This window comes from Pseudorasbora parva, chromosome 15 (assembly GCF_024679245.1).
Source record: "Pseudorasbora parva isolate DD20220531a chromosome 15, ASM2467924v1, whole genome shotgun sequence".
NCBI classification, from domain to species: Eukaryota; Metazoa; Chordata; class Actinopteri; order Cypriniformes; family Gobionidae; genus Pseudorasbora; species Pseudorasbora parva.
Window position 1 is genome coordinate 31,775,810 of NC_090186.1, and position 27,995 is coordinate 31,803,804.

At 36.7% G+C, this 27,995-nt stretch overlaps 1 protein-coding gene across 1 annotated transcript in view; it reads left to right on the top strand.

The window, feature by feature from the left end:
* The window catches only part of pde4dip (phosphodiesterase 4D interacting protein), a 75,918-nt gene that overhangs the window by 7,794 nt on the left and 40,129 nt on the right, over positions 1–27,995 (top strand). The window contains exons 2-4 of the mRNA XM_067417773.1: positions 977–1,029; positions 3,323–3,390; positions 26,043–26,156. Coding sequence (XP_067273874.1) covers positions 977–1,029; positions 3,323–3,390; positions 26,043–26,156 — 235 coding nt within the window. The remainder of the gene's footprint in view (positions 1–976; positions 1,030–3,322; positions 3,391–26,042; positions 26,157–27,995) is intronic.

Below are 27,995 nucleotides of genomic sequence, written 5' to 3' on the forward strand. Positions count from 1 at the left end.
AATATTAATGTCTAGAGAGGAACTGCACTGATTGAGCACTAGGAAATTTGCTATCTTGTAAATGAGGTAGAAGGAGAGGAAAGCTACTAACTCTGTGTTGTCCCACAGCTCACGTCAGCATTATGATTACGCAATTATATAACCTCTTATTATAATCACGTCACTATAATTATCATAGTGCCTAAAAAGTACACGTTCATTAGTAGTACTACAACTGGCTGTGCTGTCCAAATATTTTTAACATGTGTATTTGATGATAATAGACATTTTCTTTATTTGTCGTTTTGTGTAAGGTGGTATAAAGACGAGACAATGTGTCTTCTATTAATAAATGTGAAGCAGATGGCAGGTTACAGTAGACTGGCTCCGCCCTCCTACGTACTTCTGCTCAATTTTCATTTTCCTTCAGTACTCTGTCTGGGATTGCGGTATATTCTTTTGTTTTCTACTGTCAAATTTTAACCGGTCCAATCAGCGAACAGAAAGAGTGGCTGAGAACGATGACATTGATGTTGTGTGCTAGTTTAAGATGACAAACATCACAACCAAACGTTAGCGATTGGTTATGGCAGATCCAGAGTGGCTCTGGCCAGATCCAATTGTTTTAAACTTCAACAGAGTACTTCAATTCAAGGAAGTTAACGCTTGTCAATGGAGAGTGGCCAGACTCTCTGTACAAATGAAATGTATGACAGTCTGGTAGGACCAGTCAAAGGTTACAGACATTCAGTCCAAAACTAGGCATTAAAAACGGTCAGGTGTGCTGATCTCGGTTAACGTGAACAGATTTATGAGCCTTTACTGCGGAAATGTGAACTGGATATTTTTCTGACATTTGAGACTGTTCAAATATAACTGGAACCAGCAAACATTGTTTGCTGTTCAAAAACTTGAAACTTATCTAATACTATGATGTACAGAAACAAGTTAAACCCATGCAAGTCAGTCAGTTTAAATTTTTTCTTGTATGTTTCAGGCACTATAATGGACATAAAGCGGCCCGGCCCAAGAGCATGATCAACATGGGTGGTAAGTATATATTTTTACTGGTAGATTTTCTATTTTACACAAAGGATGAACTCACCAGCTTTTGCAAGTATTTCCAAATGTGTAATTATTTTTAATGCTGTCATAGCAAATGCCACTTCAAGACTTGCCTAAGAAGACCTCTTACCCACAGTAAAATCACTGGAATGCATGGCCTCTTGTACCTTTTTTTTATAGAGTAAAAAAAATTGGACAGTTTGCCAAAAGAACATATTTAATATTGTGCAAAACACTCTGGCAGTGACATTTTGAAAAACTTTTTGAGTCTTTCTGCTTGGTTATGATGGTTCTTTCTGGACATCAACTGGCACAAAGCGCTTTCAAAAAAATTAAGGGAGCATTTACACGTCATCGTTTTTAACCTAAAACTGAAACATTTTGTTCGCGTTTTGGCCGGTCAGTGGCATTTTGGGGGCCTGACAATGCAAACTCTTAAAAATGGGTTTCAAAGTGCAAGTTCTTGAAAACTATACTGTTATCGTCTTTATGTAAAGTACAAAAACTCAAATTTGTGAAAATGGTGCCGTCGTGCGCATGTGTATTACACATAGACTGTAAAAAAATATGGACGTAGTGTCCGTGACGTCACCCATAGGATTCCGATAAGCCGCTCTGAAGCGTAAAGTAGGGGCGAGCTGGGCGTTGCCATCTTGTGAGCGAGTCATCGCGAGTCACTCCCGGATAACAGAAAATGGGCAAAAAGGCGGGATGTGCGCGGAGCTGAGGTGACGCAATGACGGCAGACAAATGGCTATCCACTTGTAACCACGCCCTTAATTATGCAGAACTTTAAGGCTTTATATAACGTAAACGAATGAGTTATAAAAAAATTCACCCCACTCACAGTTGTCATGAAGATCAAAATTAGCCATATAGGCCAAGACCACAACATGTACCAGGCTGTAAACATGTTTTTTTCTGCTGTAAAGTTGAGAATTTTAACATGGGGCTCAATGAGATTCTGCTCCCTTCTGGAGCCTGCCTCTAGTGGCCAGTTAAGGAATTACAGTTTACATTATTTCCGTATTGACTTCAAGAGAGATCGCGGGAGGTTGCCGCTTGGTATTACATGTTCAGTCTATTGCACGCAGCGTTTCTCTACAAATTGACATCGCCAACTACTGGCCTGGCATAAATAATACAGTGTATTTAGTCGTTTTTCGTGGATCTCTGTGAATGGGGGTTGTTTTGAAAATATTGTTCTGTACGTGAAAAAAAAAAAATACTAAGGAAAAACCTTTCTGTATTTAGTGCATATTTGTCTTGTAAACGTATCCTAAATCATCTCTCCCTCATCCTTTACCTCCTCCTCTCCTCAGATAAAAGAACATACATTATATTTCTGGACATATTTATGAGTTGCTAATAAAAAACAGAAAGCTAATGGCTTAATTATGTTTAAGAAAAAGTTCCAGAAAACTCCCTCTTAGACTAAACTTCGCTGTGAGTGTGTTTGACATTTCTCTGGCATGGTTAAAGTGTAGTGCAACAGGCCTGTGCCATGCATTCGTCTCCAATACACCCCCAGGGCTGGCTCACTTCCAGGACACATCACTGGCACATATTAAATACAAGTCCTTTAATAAGCTTTAATGAGGCCATGCCATGGTTTTAAAGAACTGCAAGAAGATTGAACCATACCAGTGTTTTCTGTGATTATGTCCTGTGGGGGTTCTGCTCTTCTCATGCTTGGAAAAAACATACTTTTAGCCCTGTTCCTGGAATTTCCAATTTCCATTTTTTTTAATGGTTCGGCACATTTCTGCTCTTGTGTATATTATATTATATTATATTATATTATATTATATTATATTATATTATATTATATTATATTATATTATATTATATTATATTATATTGTATTATATTATATTATATTATATTATATTAATTATATTGTATTATATTATATTATATATTATTGTATATTATATTATATGTTATGTTATTAATTTTATGTTTTATTATATTTGTTTATTTTTAATATAATATATTATAGTATAGTATAATATAATGTAATGCTGGGAGCACGTACACAACAGCAGAACTATATTATATTATATTATATTATATTATATTATATTATATTATATTATATTATATTATATTATATTATATTATATTATATTATATTATATTATATTATATTATATTATATATATTGAGCCTGGCCTGCAGAATCCTTTTTCCCGCTATTTCCCCCAACACTTTTCATCTGTTCACCACTATCTTATTAATAAAATATTTTTAACAGCTGTTTGTTGTATTCTAACAGATTTCTCCAGTGATGATGCCGAGAAGAGCTCTGTTATTCAGACACATAGCCTGAGAGAGTTTGAGCAGGTAGGTGCTTGCTTCCCTTCCTCCGAAATTAGCTTTTGCATGCAACTGTGAGCCTGTGAAAGTCATTTGTCAGGCCTCTGAGTGGCTTTCACCGTGTTGAGGACGTTGATCTTTGGCATTTGCCTGCCGTTGCAGTGAGCCAGTGAACTAGTTGGAGAGCTTACTTAAAACACATGTAAATACTATACTTTGTTTTCTTGAGTAATCAGAACCATCCTCTTGCTGCACAGCTAATCGCTGCTTGTACCAGTTCTGACATGTTAATTCTCCATCAAGCTGTCCTAATTCATTCTGGGAATGCCAGATTGTGAACAACATCACTATTGACATGTTCTTTCAGCTCGTTGTCCTCTCTAATCACATTTACTCATGCTGTTGTCCAGTAAACACAATGGAATCCATCAAGATTCCCCAAACCTATGTGTGTACACGCACAGCAGAGTAAACTTACATATGTTTTTTGTAGTGTTTGTGATTTCCATCAAACACACTCTGGAGCAGAACAGAATCTGGAATGCCTGCTATACACACGCTGCTGTGGTCTATCTGTATGCGAAATGCTTTCTGGGAAATGAGCCAGCCTATTATGGCTGTGATATAACTTCAGCCTTGCTACCTTCATTTACGAGAGGCCTCTGTGAAACACTGCAGGTTGTTTAGCCAAGGTTCAGGACTCCGGAGTGTGTATGGTTTGGGCAAAACATCAAAATAAAGACACAAAAGAAAAAGATGACAGACCACTGATAAGAATATCACAGCTCATATCATTATTCCATAACAAAAATGCTTTACAAAAATCAAAGTTGACTTGTCTATTGTATTCTAACCCACTTAAATCAGATCTGAATTATCCGCAGTTTCATTTTCATAAATCTGCATATTCACTGCTTTTTAGAGGAGAAATCTCATCTCTTGTTCCTCAGAAATGCTGTAGGTTAAATTGACCTTTGTGTTTTTCAAAGCTAGGTAAAAATGTTATATTTAATAATCTATAATATAATATTTTTATATAACATTATACAATATATTTTAAAGGTATATAACACACACTGTGTTTGTTAATCTTGAGTACCTGTCCTATAGAGTATTATTGCATCCTTCATGTCTCCAAAGAGTCTTTAGTTTTATCATATTTATAAAAGACAGATACAATGTACCGAATCTTTACGAAAACAACCATGGCATGAGGTGGGCGGAGCTAAAGAGCAGTGTTGCCACAGTTACTTTAAAAAAGTAATCTGATTACTGATTACTCCTTTAAAAAGTTACTTGGTTACTTTACAGATTACTTGATTTTAAAAGTAGCTAATTAAGATTACAAGTTACTTTATTAGTTACATTCAGCAGTTGCCAACAACACCCTTGCCGCCTCGACATAGAAATGACAACCGTTTTTGCCAACACTCACTTTTTTAAAGTGTATTCTTAACAATAACATCAACAATGTATCTCCTGACATTTTAAGTTGAAAATTAAAAAATATTTCCGGAAAAAATACTCTCCCACAGACGCAAGAAGAAAGCAAAAATATATTTGTTTATTTTTAACAAATGAAAATGACTAAAATAGTAACTCACAGTGACTTGGATAAGTTACTTTAATATAATTACTGTTTTTTTAAATAGTAACGCATTAGATTACTCGTTACTGGAAAAAAGTAGTCAGATTAGAGTAACTCGTTACTAAGTAATGCATTCCTGGCATCACTGCTAAGAGTCATGAGTGCGCGCACACACACACACAATACATCATGGCATTATCCCTGGATAACTTTCGATTCACTAAACGTTCGTGTTGTTTACATTATATGCACTTAATATAATGTAATATTTTATATATATATATATATATATATATATATATATATATATATATATATATATATATATATATATATATATATATAAAATGTAAAAAATATAATGTAATATAATGACTGCCAACCAAACATACACATTTAATGCAGTTTCAATCACCGCCTGGTCTGTCGACTCATGACCGGGAACAAACAAACACACTTGCAGAACTCCATTGCTGCTCCTGAAAAACAAACTGCATCCACTGTTCCCTAAACGCCGTGTTATTTGGGAAGCTGAACAAGGTTATCTTCCCCTCACAACCAAAAACACACTTATTTAGGGACATTATTGATTTTGTGGTCTAAAAACAAAATGACAGTGCTGCCGACAGCTCCCGTAATACGAACAGAGCTCGTATATGGGCTTATCATTGGTGCATTTCTGCTAACGTTGTCTACAGTACTGCGTATGCATGCATTTGAAACCTCTTCTTTGTGTTTGTGTATGTGAGAGATTTAAATGAGTAACAGTGATCTTTTCTCCATGGATGAAACGTTCATGCTATTGAACTTGAACACAGTCGGCCTCTAGCCTATATTCCTGTCAGTTGGAAGAGGCGATCGCTTGAAACTTGAATCTGCCAAAATATCATTTGTAGCTGTCAAACAACTCAGTGGGGTGTGATTGGAAGGTAGAAGAGTTAAAAGTATGGAAAAAATCAAAACATACTTTTAAAAAAAAACCTTTTTGCTAGAATTTAAGAAATGGAAAGCATATGGTTGCCCGTTGTTCGTACCAACCACAAAGGCAATTTAAATTAATATAACAAGATGGTTTGTGCGCTATTACAACCATAGAACAAATTACAATTGTTAATCTGTTATTCTGCCTTTATTTTGAAAACTTGGCAGGAATGTAGAGATTTTTGACAGGCTCTGTCAAGACCTGATCTTTGTGGCCTGGCCCTCTGTGTACCTTTCAGCAAGTAGTCGCCAAAATTGAGAAAGCCTCCGACAACAACATCCGGCCTTGGAGCTTCTGAGCTCCGTGCAGCACTCCCTTCATTTATATTTTTCATTTGGATAGAAAATGGGTCAACATTTTCTGCATGAAGAGCAACACATGCCTTGAAGCATTCATGATTTTTTTGCTCCTCATGTCTGATTCATGTCACAAAGGCAAAATGACTGTTTGAGGTTTAGTCCCTAATTCTCACTGAAACAAGCCAAGCAGAGGGAATACAGAAAATGATGGGGAAGAATATTAAAAACGGAGGCTTGTGGTGTATATTTGAGTGCATTTTTGGGTTTTCAGGGAATCGATCAGTATTATTCCCTTCCATGCTGGATATCACAGACCCCTGGTTCATATCTGCTCCGTTAGAATGGATGTAAACGCTAACATGTGGCCTTTCTCTCCCAATCTGTACACATGAAAAGCTTTTTTTTTTCTCTTTCTCTCATCTCACTCAAATTCATCTGGATTGATGGGTTGTTATTCTCTGACGTGAGAGTGATACTTGATACAGTCAGTCTAAATTGCTTTCATTTCCAATATGAAGTCTATGTAGAACCTCCTGGGAGGAGGAAGCTGGAGGAAAAGTTTAAGATAAAGATTGTGGGAGATTTTTTTGGTTCGAGTTTGGGCTGTGGAAAACACATGTAGCAACATGAGTGTCTTGTGCTGCCCTCTATTGGTTTGTTTCACGATAACAGTATATATGATCCACCCCCTGACCCCATTTCCTTTTCCTTTCCCCCCACACACTCACTGATCAGCACCATCAAGCATACAGTGAGAGAACTGAGGCCAGACAGCTTAATTCGAGCCAGATCTTTGTAGTAAATCAGTGGTCCGCATCAGAGGGACAGAGCCATCATGCTGAGTAAATTATGGAGACAGTCATGGTAGATGATGATAATGTAGTGTTGGATCTAATCTGCACCATGTCTGTCTTCAGACTTGATGCACCATGTTACTTTACTAAGAGTTTTCTTCTGTATTATCTGCTGCATCCACACAGTTCACCCCTATATGTTGTGTATTCGGTTACATTGGGAAGTATAGGAAAAGATTGCAGTATAGCCAGTATGGATGTGATGCAAGGAAGAAATTAGGGATCTCTGAGTTATCAGCTGGGTTGTCAAAAGTAGTGGCCGTTCAAGACCAAGCTCATAATAAACTAAAATATGGTACCTCACTTCCTGCTCAAACAGCCATGTGGATTTTTGTATTCACTATCATGTTTATCTTGTTCTTTTTGATATTTGTAAAAAGGTATTATATATTATTAGGAGGATGACAGTTTGTTTATTTTTTCGACCATGTACATAACCATTATATAATCATTTTTATAAAGTACTTTCTTTGATAAAAGCTCTCAGCAATTATCATATGAATATGTAATGCCGTCACATGCTAAGTGCCTTTAAAAGAAAATGCATTATTTACATCATGTGCATAATCATAATTGATCTGTTGATGACCAACAAAGAATTGAGAAATGTGAAACAATTTTTTTTTATTTGAGAAATACTTGAAGGCCACACGCCATTTTTTACTTTGTTTGTTAATATTTATATTAGTTACTTTTCTAGGTAATATAAATTAATGTTTTTACAGTTATAAACCATAATTGTTTTTTGCTGTGTTGAAATTGATATGGAGAATTGTTAAAATTGGTACACTGCTGAAATTTTAATTGGAAGCAAGTTTTAGAAAAAATAAAGCCAACTTTAAGATGCAAATGAATAGGAAATATATTGGGTTCTACATAATTTAATTGACTTATTTATTTTCCCAATTAACATTTAATTCTGAAATTGTTATACTAATATAATTTGTAATGAAAAGTTTGTATTAAATTAGAAAAACACGCAAAAGAGGCATTTTTGTTAAAGGTCAAATTTTTTTTAAGATCGCACTTTATGTTTGAATCCTTGTTCTGGCTTCAGATTTCAAACCTTCTGTGAAATGAACATTGTTCCCATTGTTGTGTATTTTTCAGAGGAAGTGTGTGTCACAGTATCTGTCTGCCTTTATAGGTAGGTATATGAGTGTGTGTGAGTCATTTTGAATTCGTAAGCCATCCCTGTCTCCATTTGAGTATTTTTATTATTCCTTGAGGCCATATGGGACCAATTACAAACAAAATATGCAGGGAGGGGCAAAAGCCATATTATTATGAATTGCTTCAGCACTTAGTGGCAGACCTAATGCCGCAATTATTGTACAATAAAGCAAAGACATTAACTGAGGTCAAAGAACCAGCAAACCAAACTTTACTCTGTAAATCTCGACAGTCGCCGACCAAATTGCATGGCAGAGCTGGATTAAAAAATGAAGAAACATTCAAATTTACAGATTTAATGAGACCTCAGATGATAAATGAGCTGCGGTCGGATTCCTGAATGACAGAAAGATCGGCCAAGTCTTTTTTCCCTGTTCAAAAAGGCATTTAAATCATGAAGCAAACTGTTCTTAATTAAATGTAACCTGTCTTTTGTGTATGCCAGCACTCATATATCAATGTTAGGGAGTCACTGTGTAAATAGGAGCGAGTGTTCTAGACCAGGGTTGTGACAGAACTCTGTGCTCTGACCCACTGACTTTCTCTTAAGCAAAAGGGCTTTGAAGCAACAAAAAAAAAATCATTTATACGCATTTGCTTTTAATTTAACTTCTGTCTTGCTACATTATACAGTAATCACAAGGACAATTATGATTATGTGGACACTAGCTGCACGATTGTTGAATGTTCGCAATCCAAATTCAAACTCTAACTTGATTTTATTCATAAATGCCAACGATTCGGCTGTCTATTAAATCTTTGAGAAGTACGATCACAGCGAACATTCAGATCGGTTCGCTCAGTTTGAGAGACTTGTTGGACAGTGCAGTAATCTAGATCGATATTAAAATATGATATTAATTAAAATACTCATTTTAAAAGGGAGAAAGCTCTCTCTGATTATGCTATGTTATCCATTTGACAAATTGGTGTTTTCTCTGAGGCATAAACTTGGTACTCACATGGTAAATAAAAGAAAAAACAAGCGATTTAAAATATAGGACTAACCATGCTGAGCTATATAACAATAATTCGCCAGTGACAATGATTTATTTGGATTTAAACATTGTTGGAAACATTTTGGGATCATTTAAGTAATAGGGATGCAACAATACAGTTAATCCACGGTTCAATACATACCACGTTTTTTAACCACGGTTTTCGGTTCGGTTCGTTTTTTTGCTTCCTTTTAAATTCTATTCTTAGGCAACATGAACAGAAAGTTATTAGTAGGCTAATACTCTTTCTTTATTTTACTTAAAAGACTTGAAAAACCTTACTTAAACTTAGCTTAACTTTAAAAACCGTGTACACATTCCTAGCGTATTGTATAATATCAAATCTATATAAAGATTTACAATGGCAGCTCAGAGCTGTACAAGCATTTAAGTATGAAATTGAATGAATAAATGTAGGCTAACATTAAAACTACATAGTTTTCAAAATACAATATACATTGATTAAAAGCTACTGTATTATTACTTAATTCAAGAACAGTGAGTGATTTTGTCTTTTGTTGTTTTATTAACATAATTTTAGAGGTGAACTGTCCCTTTAAGGACAAGTGACTTTTTGCGTGATTTTACTTTCACTTTAGACATAACCAACATTTGACAGTATTTGCGCAGTACTTGTGTAGTAGTGTTTGACAAGCCTTTAGTGTGTGCGCTCAGCGCATGTAAAACGAGAATGAAATGTTTAACCAGCAAGGCTTTAAAACGCTGGTAAACACCCCCTAATTTTAGTGCATATGATTGGATATTTGCATATGAGCGCGTAGACTCAAACAGAGCCAAATTTAAACAGAGCCGAAATAAACAGAGAAATATTTCAAACGGAGAGAAATATAAATAAATAATTAAATGAGAAAAAAAAAACAATTAAAAAAAAAAAAAAAAATGTTGTTCTAGTGGTTTTTGGGATATTTTAATCTAAAAATCTTACATGTTCCCTTTAATAAAATGTATTGGTCATTGAATCATTCAAGAGATTTATTTAAAAACACAAGTCATGGCTGAATCTGAAATCGCCCCCTAGACCCTCAAACAGGGCATTTGTGGAGACAGCCATTTGTAGTGGTGTTCGAAAACCATAGTGATTGTTATTGAGTAGACTCATTCAATCCCACATTGCACTGCTATAATGAGCGTACAGCCGATGTAGCCTAGGCCTACACAAAGTGTATGTCCGACTTAGCACACTCGTTTTCATTCGCACATCCAAGTGAACTGTATTAGTGGACTAACGTAGAGAATGGTGAATAAGGGTTTAGGGTGCGATTTTCAATTCAGCCCATGTCTTTATGAGTGAGTCATTGAATCATTTATTCAAACCAATATTTAAAAAAATTATAATAATTCAAAATAATTCTTTTTTTCCCTTTTTTTATAGAATGTAGCAATCATTTTTCCCCCCAGAAACTTCATTTCTTATTAACCTACTTTTATTTCAGAATTTCTTGTAAATGACTGTTTTGTAAATGGCTGTTTTGTTTAGTTAACTGTTAATGTGGGAGTTAACTAAAATGTGGGAGAGTTTGGAATGCCTTTTTTAAACCAAAAATTTCTCAATTTATCCAGAATCATGCAGCTCTAGTGGACCGTCTATTTCCATGTATTCATTTTTGGGGCTTTTTTATGATTGCTTTTAACAATAGATAGATAGATAGATAGATAGATAGATAGATAGATAGATAGATAGATAGATTAGAGCCCCACATCTCATTGTTGATTAGTGTGCAGCAATATTGGTCTCTTTTTTTATATTAATGTTTAATCAATTTCTTCTCCAGATGTTTTGCTGTTGGGTTCTTCAAACAGCTCTGTTTTGTTCTAATGTTTGGTGGTTTTCCCCTTCATTCCATCTTCTGTTTCCTTGGCCCGCTCAGGTTTTGCAGTTTATGCAGTTCCATTTTCTGACATCTTGCCAGTACTCAAAATGTTCTTTAGTTTCTCCGTCTGCGCCGTGCTTGCGCTCTGGCGTGGTAGTTTGGAATGGTAATAATACTAATTTCTCCGGGGGCACTCTTTCCTGGGGGAAACTTAAAGGCCGTGAGATCATATTTTGAGATCTCGGTCCAGTTTTGACATCAAACACACAGGCCTGCATGTTCTCAGGCGAGGCCGTAATCCGATTTTTAAAATATACCTTACGTCTGCTTTAATGAGCTAACTCGAGTGCCTCATACCCCCCTGTGAAAATATTCTAACTGCCTATGAAATACAAGAATTGAACCATCAAACCCTTGTTAAAGCACTCAGAGCTCAGGGGATGATACTGTGCGGTGGAAGTACAGGGCTGTTATGTGTTCTGGCTGGTTCGGTAGAAACGGTGGGCCACGATAGGCCTAGGAGGAAAGAAAAGCGGTGTTTGTAAATACCTCTCCAATTATCGGTAATGCGCCACTAATAGGAACCAGATGAACGTTTATTTAATTTGTCAGGAAGGTAAAATTAAGAAGAGCAAGACTCAAGACTGAGCTTCATTGAGTTCATAGAGTTTTTTTTTTTGTATTATTCTTGTTGATTTTTTAAGGCCATAATCAAACATTTTGCTGGTAAGGAAATGCCGGGGGTTGACTTACTCTAATTGGATTTCAGACTATTTTTCCACATCTCCTAAATAAAGCATACAACTGAAACAGAATAAATCTGATTATTTTTATTTCCACAAAAAAAAAAAAAGAGGGAAAATCATTTATGGTTTAAACTACTTAAATCCTAATCCAATTAGAAATGTAGACTGTCTAATGTCATGTTTTATTTTTTGGAACTAATTTCCTGAGGCTTAAAAAAATCACAAGGATCTCAGTTACATCCATATAATGTAAATTTACACAGCAGCGTTTTTTGTGTAAGGGCTATCGACCATGAAAGTTTAGATGCGTAAAAAAAACCTCTAGAGAACCAGTGTGAGAGATTCTCCGTACTATCCTAGCAAATATACATTATTGCATCGCACAACCCAGGTTGAAAAAGCCTTGCACTTTTGTGGCAAAAGCCAGACGCCCTTGGCTGAATGTGTTGACCACTGATTCTTATATAAGATTGAAAAAGGGAAGCCACGAAAGATTCAGATGTTCTGTTGTTCATTTGACTGCTCTCAAACGTCACTCTGTAATTATACATAATGATAAATGGCAAGTATAATTGAAATATGTCAGGCACCATCATTCTGTGCGTATATTATGTATATTATTTTTCATTATCTTTCTTATATTTGTGTACATGTACAATGAGCATGTTGAGCACCCCTGAGGTCTTTCCACAGCAGCCTGTTCTTTATATAACTACTTTGTGGTCAAGAAATAGTAGGTAGTAGTACATTAAGTGCCCTAAAGCAAGGTCTGTGATTGTACATTGCCATTCACCCATGAATGGACAGCAGTGTACTGGAACAAACACAAACCCATGTTTTTTGTCTGTCTTGAGTGAATGCTGTATTTGTAATTAGCGTCTAAGTTAAATGCAGTTGTAAGCACTTTGTAGCTAAATAAAACATGTAAAAAAAAATTTATTCCTTTTGAAAGCCAGGAATTGTCCTTCTAGGCTACTTAGTCACAGTGTCAAAGTCAGCTGTTAAAAGCTCAAAACTGACATCTATAAAGGACATATTTGTTCCAAATGCAGAAATATGTGTTGTCTATATTTCAAAGGCCTGTAATTTCTCTTTTCAGTCAGTGAATCCACATGGACAGATGCTGGAAGACTGCAGTGACCTGCGGAGGTCTGGTTGTTGGCTTGGTTGGACTTTTTTCCCTGTGCTCTGGTTTTAAAGAATAACTGCTCTCTTTGTTTTTTAGCTCTGTTTAATTCGAAGCAACTTTCCCAATCATGTTAAGCAGAAATAGACAAAGAGAATTCGAGGGGAAATTCTGTTGCATGTCACACATGGACAACAGCATCCAATGCAAAAGTCCATGACAACTGGCAGCGGGTCTCGGAGCTGGTTGAACTTGATCCCATAATTCAGTCTCACCATAAACACACTGAATTAAAGGCAGATTTAGTCTTTGAAGTGTGACTGAAAAACCAGTGTTTTATTTTGCTTCTTCCAAACAGAATTCAGCCTGTAACATGAAATGCTCGCGCAGAGGAGGTCTCGTTCGCTTTGTTTACGGTTTGCTCTGGGAAAATGCCCGGCTGGACAGCTTGTGACACAGTAGTCAATCTCAGTCGTTTTTTGTTGTACTTCATTTAAGAAGGCCAGCATGATCACAGTGACTTGATTTGTTTTACAGTGACTTTTATGTGTACATAAACATAAGTGATTACTCTTTCACTAAGTGATTTCTCATTTGAGATCAGATACTTCTGTTAGATTGATTGCTCACTTGACATTCTGCTCGTTGCAGAATCTCGTTGATTTAGCAAATCTATACAGTGAACCTCTCAGCAGAACAGCTTTGTGTAGAAATGTGCAGTGTAATTTGTTTTGCATTGCTTCCATTGAGTTCTTGCGGTGCATCAATACATGTTTTGCCAGATTTTACACAAGTAATGCTGAATTCTGGTTCGATTTGTTTTATTTTATTTAAATCAATAATATAAAATACTAAGAAGGAAATAAACTACAGCTCAAAAGTTTTTAAAAAATGCAGTAAAATTGTAACATTCAGAAATATTATTACAAAAATAATTATTTTCTATTTTAATATTTTAAAATGTAATTTATTCTTGTGATGGCAAAACTAAAGGTTAGCATCATTGTTTTAGACTTCAGTGTCACTGGATCCTTCAGAAATCATTCTAATGTGATGATTTGTTGCTCAAGAATCATTTCTTAAAAATTATAAATGTTGAAATGGTAAAACTGCATAAATGTTTTAGTTATTTTCCTGTACAAAATATGAATAGAAAGTTCAAAAGAACAGCATTTATTTGAAATTGAAATATTTAGTAACATTATACATGTTTTACTGTCACTCTTAATCAAAAGTTATTATTTACCCCAAACCTTTGAATAATAGTGTACATTGCAGTCGAGAGAAAATGCCATAAAATAACCAGAAAAACAAACAAACAATTAAACTAATTGCTTGAAATGCTTTAGAAGTTTTAAAAATGTCTTAGGTTCTCCAGAGGTTTTTAAAGCTTAAAACCTTAGGTCTCCGCATCTAAACCTTAGGTCTAGGGTTCATTGTTTTCATGTTTAATGGTTTTAATATCTGACATTCACTGTCATAGGCACCTGCCAATAAATAGAGCTCTCTGGGATAGGTTAAGCCTCCTAATAATAACTTACCTGCACCCACTGCTTTTTTGCATTCCTCTATTCCATTCCTCTATTCCCACTAGGGATGTTGAGGTCACTTCCTCCCCTGGCAGAAACTCAGAGCTCACACCTCTGAATGTGTTTAGAGAGATTATACAGGAGATGGAAAGAGGGAGCAATAAGAGTGAGAGAGCGCCAGGCTTTAGATCTTCTGCCAGTGCAGTAACACCGTGGCACAACTTTTCATATCTCTGTTTTCCCTCTCATTTACTCTCTCTTTCTCTCATGTACTTTTTGCTCTGCTTGGAATGGAGAGAATATGAACAATGTGGCATAGAACGCCATTGACACCCATTTTGCCTCCTGCTTTTTATCATAAAATTAGGAAAGATTATGAAGTTTAAACCCAATGTTAAGTATGTTTCAAGCTAGGGCCTGTGTTTCTCAGACCATGAACATGAGGGTTAAATGTTTAGATGTTCGGAAAGAACCAGAGGCTCACTTAGCTCAGCATAATGAAGTGATCCCTGTTTTCTCTGATGGCTTTATGTTGTTGACTGGGGAGCTAAACCTTTCTTTAAAACTCAGATTACTGTCCTTGCTCTCATTACCGAAAACAGATGTGGAAATAATGAATCATTTGCTATCAGAGAGTAACGTGTGCTGCAATCGAAGAGATGTATGATCATAGTGATGAGTCATGGCGAAGAGGTTTAGCATTAATTGGAATTTGGCGAAAAGAAGAAAGATTGTGAGTAAACAAATTAACAGACAAAATGGGAGATGGTAGGGCTGTAACGATACATCAAACCCACGATTCGGTTCGTATCACGATTTTTGACCCACGGTACGATACAAACCTTGATTTGGGGGGGACAAAACAGTTTTATTCTGTACAGTATTCTGTAGCCTATTCTGCCGTCAATACCATATATCTGTATGGTCAATAGGCTACTGCCGACGTTTTCTTTGCGGTACCAATAGGCAAAATATATTTAACATGAAGTATAGGGCCTCCTGTACATCAATACCAACAGAAACGTCGCGTCAGACACGCTTCTGGTGTGCAAAGAAAGAGAAAACGCCACGCAGCTGCCCCGCGGATGACACGCAACAGAAACGCCACGCTCACACCACGTTGCCAGCCGGTTGGGGAAGCTTCTTGAAACACTTACGGCAAATTGTGTGGGTCTTGTCAACTACACGATTGCCATCCTTGTTCTCCACCGGGTAGCTGAAATGTTGCCATACTGCTGACTTAAAAGTTGGACCTGGACAGGAAGGATAATTCTGGAAGTTGGAAGGGGTGTGTCGCGATTCTGCCTCCTCACATCGCGATATAGGTTCGTGGACCTGCGTATTGCGATTTCGATTTTATATCGCATATCGTTACAGCCCTAGGAGATGGGAATAAGTCATCTTGTGTAGTTTGATCATTTTGCAGCCGTTGTTGTGCTGAAGCCTGAACCGAAGCCCAGAGTCTCAGCGGGAGTATCGGTCTGCTGAGTGGATACGAGCACAACGATGAGAGCCATCCGTCACACTCCATGCCCAGGGACGTCCACATTTGCCTGGGTAAAATATCACAGCCCTGCAAGGGCCGGGGAACTCCGACAGGAGCATCAGATCTTTGGCCAAGAAGGATCTGGTCTGGTATTCAGTGTCAAGCTGAAAAGTAATCTCACTGTTAAAATGTATGGCTTGGATGTGTAAATGGCACCAAGATGTGATGTTCTCTCTTCATTTCCTCTAGAAGTTACTGTAAAGAATGCAGCGGAAAGCTAAATTAGCTATTTCAATGTTTTTTAGTTTCTTGCACTATACACTACCATTCAAAAGTTTGAAGTCAGTGAAAAAAGTTCTGCAAGGATGCATTAAATTGATCAAAAGTGACAGTAAAGAAATTTATAGGGCCCTATTTTAATGATCTGAGTTCATGGTCTGAAGTGCATGGAACAGGTGCACTCAGGCCGGTCCAAATCCACTTAAAGACGGAAAAAAACGGTTGCCGTGCCAGGCGCATGGTCCAAAAGGGTTGTACCAAGCCTCTTAATGAGTCATTGGTGTGTTTTAGGCGTAACGTGCATTTGTCCAATTAGAGTCTTATCTCTGATTCCTCTTTAAATACCAGTTGCGCTTGCACCATGGCGGATTTGCTATTTACATGGTGAAATTTGCAAGACTGAAAACTTCTCCAGAGGAATCCATTTATTTTTAATATAAATGTAAAAATGTTTGTGTGCCCTGTGTGTGTAAAAAGCAGAATATTATATAGCAAATATTACTACGTAAACATTATGGGAAGCACGCTAGCCAGACGGGATTTAAACCTGCACAATGTTCTCTTACCATTCCTGATTTCTAACACACACTCGCAGCGTTCGTGGTCTTGTGGCTTTCAGTGCAGAAACGAAAGATGCTTGTCTTCATGTGTTTAATATGCAAGCATACATTTACTTGTTCATAGACTCTATCCTCAAAGAAATCAGGACAGAAGTGGTTGAAAGCGGGCAAAAAAGACTTCCAAAACAAGTTTTAAATGTTGTTTATATATGTGATGTATTTAATATGCTTTAAGACAAACCATGGCAAATTCATGTCAACACCATTGCTGAGTATTTTCTCCTTAAAACTGCATTGAACCTTTACACTAGACATTATTAATCCCATTAGCTCCTACGTTAGCCAACTGGGTGACTTTACCTCACGTTCTGCCAATGAACTTTTTAAAGCCAATAAGAGGGACCTTGACTTTTTCATCAAAAATGTAGTCACCACTGTAGAGGCGGGGTAGGGGGTTCAGATACAGAACCTGCTTGTACAGCAGTGGTGGTGTTAAGGTGTGTGTTTCTAATATGTGTGTCTGGCGAATGGCTTTCGTGTTTGTCTGCTAGTGCTGGTGCTTGCGTGTTAGGCTCAGTGGGGCTGGCATAGTCTGTGGAAAAGCTCTCCCCTCGCCTCAGTATGATGCTGGCAAGCAGGCAGAGGCTCCAATGTACACATACCATGATCACCATCTCGTGCCATCGCATCTGGAAATTATTCACCAGTGAGAGACGATGAGGGGAGGATTGTGAATGAAAAAAGAGGTGGTTGCATAGGGGGAATTGAAAAAAGGTTTGAAAGAGTGAAAATTCTGTCGTTGTTTATTCATCATGATGTCATTTCAAACCCATGAAACACAAAATAAGCACCATAAAAGTAATGACCCGTGCTATATTTCAAGTCTTCTGAAGCCATATGAAAGCTTTATGTAAGAAAAGATTGAAATTTAAGTTGTTAATCACTAAAAAATAATACATGAATATCTTTCTTCTGTGGAGCACAAAAGAAGATTTTTTTTAAAATGTTGCTTTGTCCATGAAATGAAAAACAAAGACAGAACAGACCCTCTGCTTTTAAACAAAACCCCCTTGAATGTTTTATTATAGCCTCGTGTAGGGCTGTGCGATATTGAAGAAAAATGCCATGTTAAATAATGTGATATTTGATATGTCATATGATATTGCTATTAGTGTGTCAAAGCGATTTAAATTATATAAAAACATTTTTTTAAAAACTGAGAATGAAACAATTAGTGTTTCACATTATTTCTATGAAAAGAAAGCATTTCTTCAACTTCTAAAAGTGGCCAGCAGTTTTTTAGCAAACATTCATGTCACAAATTGTTCATGTTTGTGTGTGTGTGTGTGTGTGTGTGTGTGTGTGTGTGTGTGTGTGTGTGTGTGTGTGTGTGTGTGTGTGTGTGTGCTACAGTGCAAGACTGCAAGTAATTGTTTTTCGCAAATGATTGCATTTAATATCTCTTTTTAACGTCAAGCAAGTCCCATAAGTAACAGTCGTGTGCCCAGTCTATTCTCTGCTCTATGCATTAACCTAAAACGTACACTTTTAACAATGTTGAAGTAATGTATTACAATCATTTAGATATTGCGTTCCGTTGCGATATCCATATTGCGATGTACATTATTTCGATATATTGCACAGCCCTAGCCTTGTGCTATTATAAAAATAAACATTTTGAGCAAAAGCATTTTTGAATCAGGATTAGATTCAGAACGATGACGAAAACGTAGATGGATTAAAGCTTGCACAGTCCTATAGCTCTTCCTGGGTAGACATTTAATTTTGTAACATTTGGTGAACTATCCCTTTTAAGACTTTTTTTTAGAGGTTTACAGTTTATGACCTAAAAGCAGTAGTGAAAAAAATGAAGACCAGGAGTGCAATTAATTGAAGAAAAATATACTGAAGAATAGTTTACAGTTTTATCAGCAGAAGCCAGCTTCAAGTTTTACAAATAGTTCGTAGGCCGTACTCCCTCTCTCATTGTCTCGTCGCCCCACCTATCCTACATACAATTGTCCAAACAGTTATACTGCTTTTAAGGTCATTACTGCAAGGTGGATGATTCATATTGGCTTAGAGAAAGTGCACAGTCATGGTAAATTTCCACACATTGTCAGTTAATCGGATGTATGTCTCTCCAAAGACGTGTCACTTGTTGACGCTTTTACACCGGAATTAGGCCCGTAGTGACCTTCCAGGTCTAGAGCAGACGACAGCTTGCCCAGAACAATTCCACCCATCTCTTAGGATGTCCATTCTCAATACTGATCTGTAACAGAATATTGTGCATATACACAGTCTCTCCAAGGTTGGAGCTGATTAAGCTCCAGTTCTAACTAGAATGTTCCCTATGAAACATGTAACGTACTTTCTCTACAGACATTAGTACAGGCAAGGTTCATCTTGACTCTTTAGTGTTTCAATAAAAGGAAATATAAAATAAATAAAAAATAATAAAAAATGAAAGACAAATCCATTTCATACCTGTAAGCCATGCTAAGTGAGCAAACACTGTTACTGCACTCCTGGCATGTTAGGGGTGTGTGATACCTCCAAAATTTAAACAAACAACACCTTGTTGCGATCAAATGTTTAGTGACACATTTTGATTATACATTTCATTATTTATGATATTTACAGGTATATCGAAGCGGCAGTGGATTCCAAATCCAATCTTTCAGTATTTTTGCATCTCTAATCGAGAGGAATTGTTTTAGATTTAAAGGGTTAGTTCACCCAAAAGTAAAAATTCTGTCATTAATTACTCACTCTTATGTCTTTCGACACCCATAACACCTCTATTCATCTTCTAAACACAAATTAAGATATTTTTGTAGAAATCCGATTGCTCATAAAGGCCTTTATTGACACCAATGTCATTTCCTCTCTCATGACCCATAAAAGGCACTAAAGATGTCGTTACAAAGCCCATCTTACTCCAGTGATTCTTTTATCTTTTATATATCTTTTATAAAGCGACTAGAATAGTTTTTGTGTGCAAAAAAACCTAAATAACAACTTTATAGTGATGGGCCGATTTCAAAACTTTCAAAACAAAAGATTCGAACCGTTATGAATTTGCGTATCAATTCATGCGATACAGTGGTTCAGAACGGATCGAAGTTTTGTTTTGAAATCGGCCCATCACTATATAAGTTGTGAGGGTTTTTTGTGCACAAAAACTATTCTCGTCGCTTCATAAAATTATTGTAGAATCACTGAAGTGAGATGGGCTTTGTAACAACGTCTTTAGTGCCTTTTATGGGTCTTGAGAGAGGAAATGACATTGGTGTCAGTGAAGGCCTTTCTGAGCCATCAGATTAACAAAAATATCTTCATTTGTGTTCTGAAGATGAACGGAGGTCTTACAGGTGTCAAACGACATACGGGTAAGTGATTAATGACAGAATTTTCATTTTTGGGTTAAATTTCCTTTAAATTCATGAAACAATAGCTTGAATCAAGCTCAAAGAGAGGTTCCCATCCGCCTCTCCTCTATCCATCTTTTCTGTCTCCATGGCAACATGAAGGATGTCCTGTGGAATTGGCTCAGGAATCTGGGTCTCTGCAAAATCAGCTTCAGGGAACCATCTAAAGGCTGAAAATACACAAAAACGCCACAACAAACTGTTGCTGAACTCATCAGTCAGGTGTAATGTGACTCATTACGATCATTACTTATGATGACACAACGGTAGTTGTAGATTCCCAGTTGTATACAGCGGAGTGGCCGTGACTGTTGATTTTCTGCTTGATTTATGTCTGTGTTAAATAGAGCGCAGGCTTTGAGCTCTCAGCCCTCTCAGGCTTAGCCTGTCAGGCTGAGTTTCACACAAACACATCAGCCATGTGCTTCGGTCATCATAATTACAAGATTCAAATAAACAGAAATGGTCCAAAATAATTGACATCTTTATTGGACTGTAAAATTGTAGTTAAAATAATTTGTTCTGGATTTAATTTGTATCAGATGAGAGACGTTGCAGGCCTACAGCATGTTTATAGCACATCAGGCTGTTTAATATGTTTTTATAGCATTATCTAAAAAGGCATTTCCCCAATGAGCCTCAATACTACATTTGCCAAGGGGTATTTGCTGCCTTAGTCTTATTTATCATTTAATAACTGATATATTTCACAACATGAAGAGTGTCAAATTTAGTTTGGCACTTTTTGGTGTATATTTGTATATGACATATTGTTCCAGAGAAAAGGTTTTTCTCAGCAATTGCTTATTCTTAGTTCAGAGAATTGGTGTGTAATTTATCAATATAGAATATAGAATTATGCATATTAATTTTCCCTAGTTTTACATTTAGACTACATTTTCTATCATATAACACTTAAAGTTCATATTTTAAAAAACTAAATGTAATAATGCTGATAAATGTAATCTTTTGACGAGCTGTATTATAGACATTTATTTCAATTAATCATAAAATGGCCCTGATATGTCACTAGAAATTAAGAAATCATATTCATTTCAAATACTTATATCACTGACAACAGTAGTCCGGCCAGGATATTGTCATTTATTTAAAAGTTGTTGTTGCAGCCCTCAACTGATATTGATGTTGACATGTTGTTTTTTGGCCTGAAGCTCCGCCCTCCACCTATCTACCAATCACAAAGTCAGTTGTGTTTCTGCATCCGGGTTGCCAGCTCTGCTCTAGTTACCACAGCTGCAGATACAAAGGTTCCTGCTGGATCCTGCAGCCTATCTGGCAACCTTGAGGGGGAGGGGATACACCGCTCTACAGTCATTTGAAAGCCACAATCTTACATACACTTCCTTTAAGGAAATCTCAAAATCAATACCCATTTCATATTGTACACTGTAATTTTGCCTATAACCACTGTAGCATGTAAAATGATTGATTTTGGTGTTTTATTTAGTGTTCTTAGTATAGAATTTTTGCAGGTCGGTAAGATTTTGTAATGTTTTTGTCAGAAGCCTCTCCCTAAAACGTAATTTATTTGATCATCAATACAACAGTAATTGTGAAACATTATTACAAGGTAAAATAACAGTTCTATTTTAATATCTTTTAAATGTAATTTATTCCTGTGATGCAGTTTTCAGCAGCCATTCCTCCAGTATTCAGTGCCACGTGATTCTTTAAAAATCATTTTAATATGCTCATTTGATTTCTTATTATTATCAATGTTGAAAATAGTTGTGCTGCTTAATATTTTTGTGGAAACCATGATGTATTTGTTTCTGGGCATATACAGTACAAAAAGAACATGAGAGATGTGTGTATGATTTGCTTTGTATGTTTGTGTCTCTGTGTCGCATTAAGTTACATTTATAATCCATTTGTCAGTGAGAATTTCACAAAAACTCCTGGATACTGATAAGACATGAGAGAAGTGAAACAGCAGTTGGGACTCAAGTATCTCTGACTCATGGCGCCATGGCAACAATAAACCGTCTACCTTAAATGCAAATGAGGGAGACACAGTCACAGAGCTGATCATGAATACATTCCTGCACGGAAACTAGAGCAACCCTGGCTTCAGTAATTAGATGTGCTTCATTGCAAAATCTGTACTTTATAGATATTCTTTTGTATTTTTAAGCGATTGTAATCATAGCAAGATGAATTTGATTAATAAGGCTTGGATTGAAATGCACTCTGAGTCTGGGAAATATCACAGGACCTGCGCTGACTGAGTTTCTATGCTCATTGTCTTTGTACATAGTTATTATTATTATGATTAATGTCTCTTTGTAATGATTGATATATATTTTCATTCCTAATTTCTAACCAAAAGGCCATATCACTTGTCTAATTTGTCATCTGGCATTACTTTTATGGAAGACAAATCCCTTCATTTGCATTTTTTCGGCATTTGTAATCCTTTAAATGACTGTTTCAAAGCCAGTTCCCATTAGCTCGCTCATAATATCAAAGCTCAAGCACTCAATAAGAGTCAGTCAGTCAGCTCTGACAGTGAATGGAGACTGCATATGAACCTCAGTATGGTACACAGAAGCTCCCTGTCTTTGGTCTTCTTATGTCAGACCTCTGCCCCGTCAGCCATCGACAGAAAGACAGAGTCCAGACGCTGATATGTCTCTTTACAAACATGTCAAACCTCCTATTTTCCCCCGACAATGGAAAGCCTCCTGTAGACCTAAAGAACTCAAGTTCCCTGGCTGATGATCACCCTCATGATGGGGCACAGACAGAAGCGCGGGGAAATAACCATGACAGAACAGTACTACATTTATGTAATCCAATCTCACTGCCTCTAGCAAAGTCGTATGCATTTGTTGGTAAGACTAATTCCAGATTTAAATAAATAGGGGTTTGCTTAAATTTAAAGTGCTCAAGGCAACATTTCTACAGTGTGTATGAGCCCCTAATGAGTTTTTAGGGCTCTCCAGTTGTACTTTGAAGTTTAGTCCACCAAGCTTATTGTGCATATGACGTTTTTCTCTGCAGCCAAATCAATCATGTTCAACTAAACTAGTTATTTAAGCCATCTATTAGTATTATTTTGTGCAACATTTTTTCATCTAACAAAAACTTTTTTTCTTCATTTGCATTTTGGAAGCTTGAATTATGAAACTGGTCACACATTAGAGTCCAATTCTATCTATTAACTAATTATTAACTACAACTTTTACCTCAATAAACTCTTAATCTCTTAATATGTGTTTTTTAAGTACTAATAAACAGCCAATATTCTAGTAATATGCATGCTAATAAGCAACTAGTCAAATTTGAGAACTAAACCCTAAACTAAAGTGTTAAAGTGAACTCTAGCAACAGAAAATAGATGTTGTAAGCCTTTGTGAAATGATTTTATTGGGAAATGGTGAATCTGTCTCCACATAAGTGTTTAGCTTGTTGATGTATTTGTTGGTTGGAGTTTGAGGAGGCGGTCGTGACTCGTTAGTATGGAGGATGGATCCAGTCCAGAATTCCTTAGTGACAGCTGGTACAGGGATGCCTCCTGAAAATAATCCTGAAAAGTACTGAGTCTTACTAAAGTTCACTTTCTGCAGAGATTAGAGCCATACTGCCCTCCAATGGTTAAACTCTGTGACAAATAAACATAAAGTGCATATTTACATGTAAATACATTTTTAAGTGGGTCATTCCTCAATATATGTATATAGGGTAAATGATTAAGTTTGAGGTCTGTTAGCTCTTTCATTTGAAAGAAATGGTGCAAATCATATTAATTTGCTTTCTTTTGTCAAAATGTTTTATATGATATTAAAGTATTATCTGGAAGAAAATGTTGTATCAAAATATAACTTTCATTAACTGAATACTGGTAATGAAATCTGTATTTTTTAAATACTCACTAATATAAAAAATTCTAAAATGAAATACATAATATTGTATTAATAAGTAATAAATTGCTTGGCTTTTTTAAAAGACATCATACTCCAGGTAACGTGTGTGTGTGTGTGTGTGTGTGTGTGTGTGTGTGTGTGTGTGTGTGTGTGTGTGTGTGTGTGTGTGTGTGTGTGTGCCTGCGTGTGTGGAGAATTATTCTAATTCTAATTTACAAAGCACAAAGTCCACTCCAAAGGGAGTTATTATTATTATCAGTATATTTTTATATGTATATGTTATTATCATATCAATAAGCACTTTTTCTCTGAAATGCCTCTATTGTAGTGTTGAGGTTTCTTCTGGGAACATAAACATCATAATATTACGACATACACAAAAAAAAGGGGCAAGTCTTGGACTGTTTGATTTGCGTTAGTAATGTGTTGAAACTCGCGTTTGTGGTAAGGGGTGTGACATTTCTGAAATATGCTCAAAGTGGTTTCCTAATCAAAACACACGGGTCTAGCCAACCAATCAGATAACATTGTGCTTTTCGGAAGGGCACTAAACAGAATATTACTGACAGACTGGGAAGTGAGGTGCTGTAACCGTCATTAGAGGCCATCATTAGAGGGGCGAAATGTGATTACGATTCTTAGGGCCTCTGGCTTTCGGGGGAGACAAACCACACTGGTGCCCCGGAAGCATTAAAACCTATTAGTTGACCCCAAAAACAGAACAGGTCTGTTCACTTATTGTTGAGATAAATCTGTGTGGGGTTTGATAGCTGGATATAGTCGAGTCAGACAGACAGCATGCACAGTCTCACAGCAAATTGTTTTTGAGTGAGACTTGAGAAACAGGTTTAGTAAAAAACATAGACTGTAAAAAAATATGGACGTAGCGTCCGTGACGTCACCCATAGGATTCTGATAAGCCGTTCTGAAGCTTAAAGTATGGGCGAGCTGGGCGTTGCCATCTTGTGAGCGAGTCAACGCGTGTCACTCCCGGATAACAGAAAATGGGCAAAAAGGCGGGATGTGCGCGGAGCTGAGGTGACGCAATAACTATAGACGGCGGATAAATGGCTATCCACTTGTAACCACGCCCTTAATTATGCAGAACCTTAAGGCTTTATATAACGGAAACGAATGAGTTATAAAAAAATTCACCCCCCTCAGAGTTGTCATGAAGATCAAAATTAGCCTTATAAGCCAAAACCACAATTTGTACCAGGCTGTAAACATGTTTTTTTCTGCTTTAAAGTTGAGAATTTTAACATGGGGCTCAATGAGATTCTGCTCCCTTCTGGAGCCTGTCCCTAGTGGCCAGTGGAGGAATTGCAGTTTACATTACTTCCGTATTGGCTTCAAGAGAGATCGCGGGAGGTTGCCGCTTGGTAAAAAATAAAAAATCTGAGAAAGAATGTTGTAAATCCAGTTGAATCTTGTTTTGTCTACTTTAATTGTTTAATTGTCTACTTTTGGAATGAGTAGTCTGTGATTTTTAGCACGTAAGCTTCCTCATCTTCATCTTCTGATTCAGTTAACACATCAAGTATGCCCATGAACCTTGAAGTTAATTCCTCCTGGTGGCTATTGAAGTTTAAAAAAAGATCTCCATATCACTCAGACACCCCTCCTTCTTTACAAACACCACACGGGGGTAGGGGAGTTTTTTTTTTGGTAGACCCCTTTGAGAAGAGGACCCTCAGTGTGTCACTTAGTTCATGCAGTGTATGCTCATGTTGATGTTGTTCTAGTTTTAGAAGAACTACTACATCTTAGTTATCTTGTTTTAGATATCTTCAATTGCATTTAATGTGAGCGTGCGATTTAAGCAGTATGGCACAGGTATGAGGGGTCTGAGAACCCCTACGTGAAGGAAGCGATCATGTTTAATGGCTACCGTACTATTTCACAGCACCTCAATGACCTGAAGAAGGAGAACTTCAGCCTCAAGCTTCGCATCTACTTCCTAGAGGAGCGTTTCCAGCAGAAATTTGAGGACAGTAGCAGTGAGGATGTCCACCGCAGGGTGAGTGTCTCTGGACTTCTGTTAAGGTGTTTATAGTTTGTTAAGGTGTTAACATTATTAGCCATAAAGATCCATCATTTGCCAGTCTACTGTATCGCTTAACATTTTATGATAATAAGAAAAGACCAGGGACAAGTCACATATTTTACTCCAGTTTATTGAACACGTTTATATTTTTTGACAACAATGTTATTAAAGCCTATTATAGTATTTTCATCACAATTTAACTGCAATTGTGCAATTAAGCAATTATGAAATGCAAAATGATTCATGAAACACTGTTTTGGCCAACACATATTGCATTTAATGAACAGAAAAAAAGTTTTACATTTGAAACACACATGATAACTGTAACTGAATCTAGTTACAGTGTCTGACAATAAGCTTTTACATAAGTAAATTATATTACTATAGCATATGTTTTGCTGGCTAGACAAATGCAAAGACCTAAAATAGCCCATAGATAGAACCGCAGACACCCAACCATCTATAAAGTCAAACAGTGAACAACAACTGTAGCCTGGATATGTGGCGCTATTTAAATAAACAGCATTAATATGGATCAGCAGTCTCCTGCACCCGTCACAAACTGACTATCGGCACAGGGGAAAAAACTGGATTATGGGTAGAGAGGTGGCTGGCTGACTCTGGTTGGGTTTGGTTACTAGGGGGAAGTAAAGGTGACACTTTCAGCTGTTGTCCATATACTACTATACCAGTCTGGACTGGAGCACAAAAAAAGAAGAGTGTATCATGATGGATCTATGTACATCACTATGTTTAAATGTATTTTTGTTGCATATAGAGTGACATACAGATCCAAAGGTCTCTGATCACATTGAAAAGTTGCAATTAATAAACCGAAACTCTTCGCTCAAATTGTTATAATTTGTAACAACAACAACAAAATCTTTTGGACCTCACTGTATATTTATGCATCACCTCAGGAACCATATGGAGGCCCAATTATTCCTATGGTGCATGGTTATAATATTTATCCATGAAACAATAATACTTTAATGAAAACCACACCATTATTACAATATTCATGTCCCAACAATCTTGATCTGAATTGTAATTAATTAGATGAACATAAAATAGCATTGCTTAGCCCTTCTGGAATCTGATACTCACAACTCAAGTGTGTGTGCAAACAAAGCTCAAAGACACTGTATTATTGCCAAAAACCAGGCTATTTCTGTATCTGACCTTTTAAATGAGTCTGATAAAACAAATATTAGTCCTACTAACCCATATAGGCAGCACAAATCATTAAGAATGGCATATGACTGTTGCCCCTCAGTGCTCTCATTCACTAAACACTATTTTACTGGCAAAGCTTTCTGAGGGTTATAACGGCATGTATCATTTCAAAAACATACCTATGCAGACACAAGTACTAGCAGGCACTGATCTCTTGCCAGCTACACTGAGTATCTGATGGTGAGAGTTATACAAGTCTCTGTTGCTGTGGCCTGGTGCATTGCGCGAAGAGAAAAGTAAAGGGGTCAGGTTTGAGCGCCTGTCAGAGAGAGGGAAAGAGCAGGTGGTTGGCGTCTCTGGTTCTATTTTAGGGTCTCCCCACACCCACGAGACTACAGCTGCACGTGCAGAGAGCTCACGCAAGCTCTGCAGACTCAGCAGAGAAGATCTGTGAAATATTTACACTTTTTTAGCATATTAATTGCAGATGAATTTATTCAGACAAAAAGTCTGTTGGAAGAATTTCTAAGGATTTATTACAGTGAACTATAATTAAACATAGATAATGACAGGAATGCAATGTGGTAGAATGGAATGCAAACTCTGACTGAGACTTTTCGTGCTTTCTAAAAAATC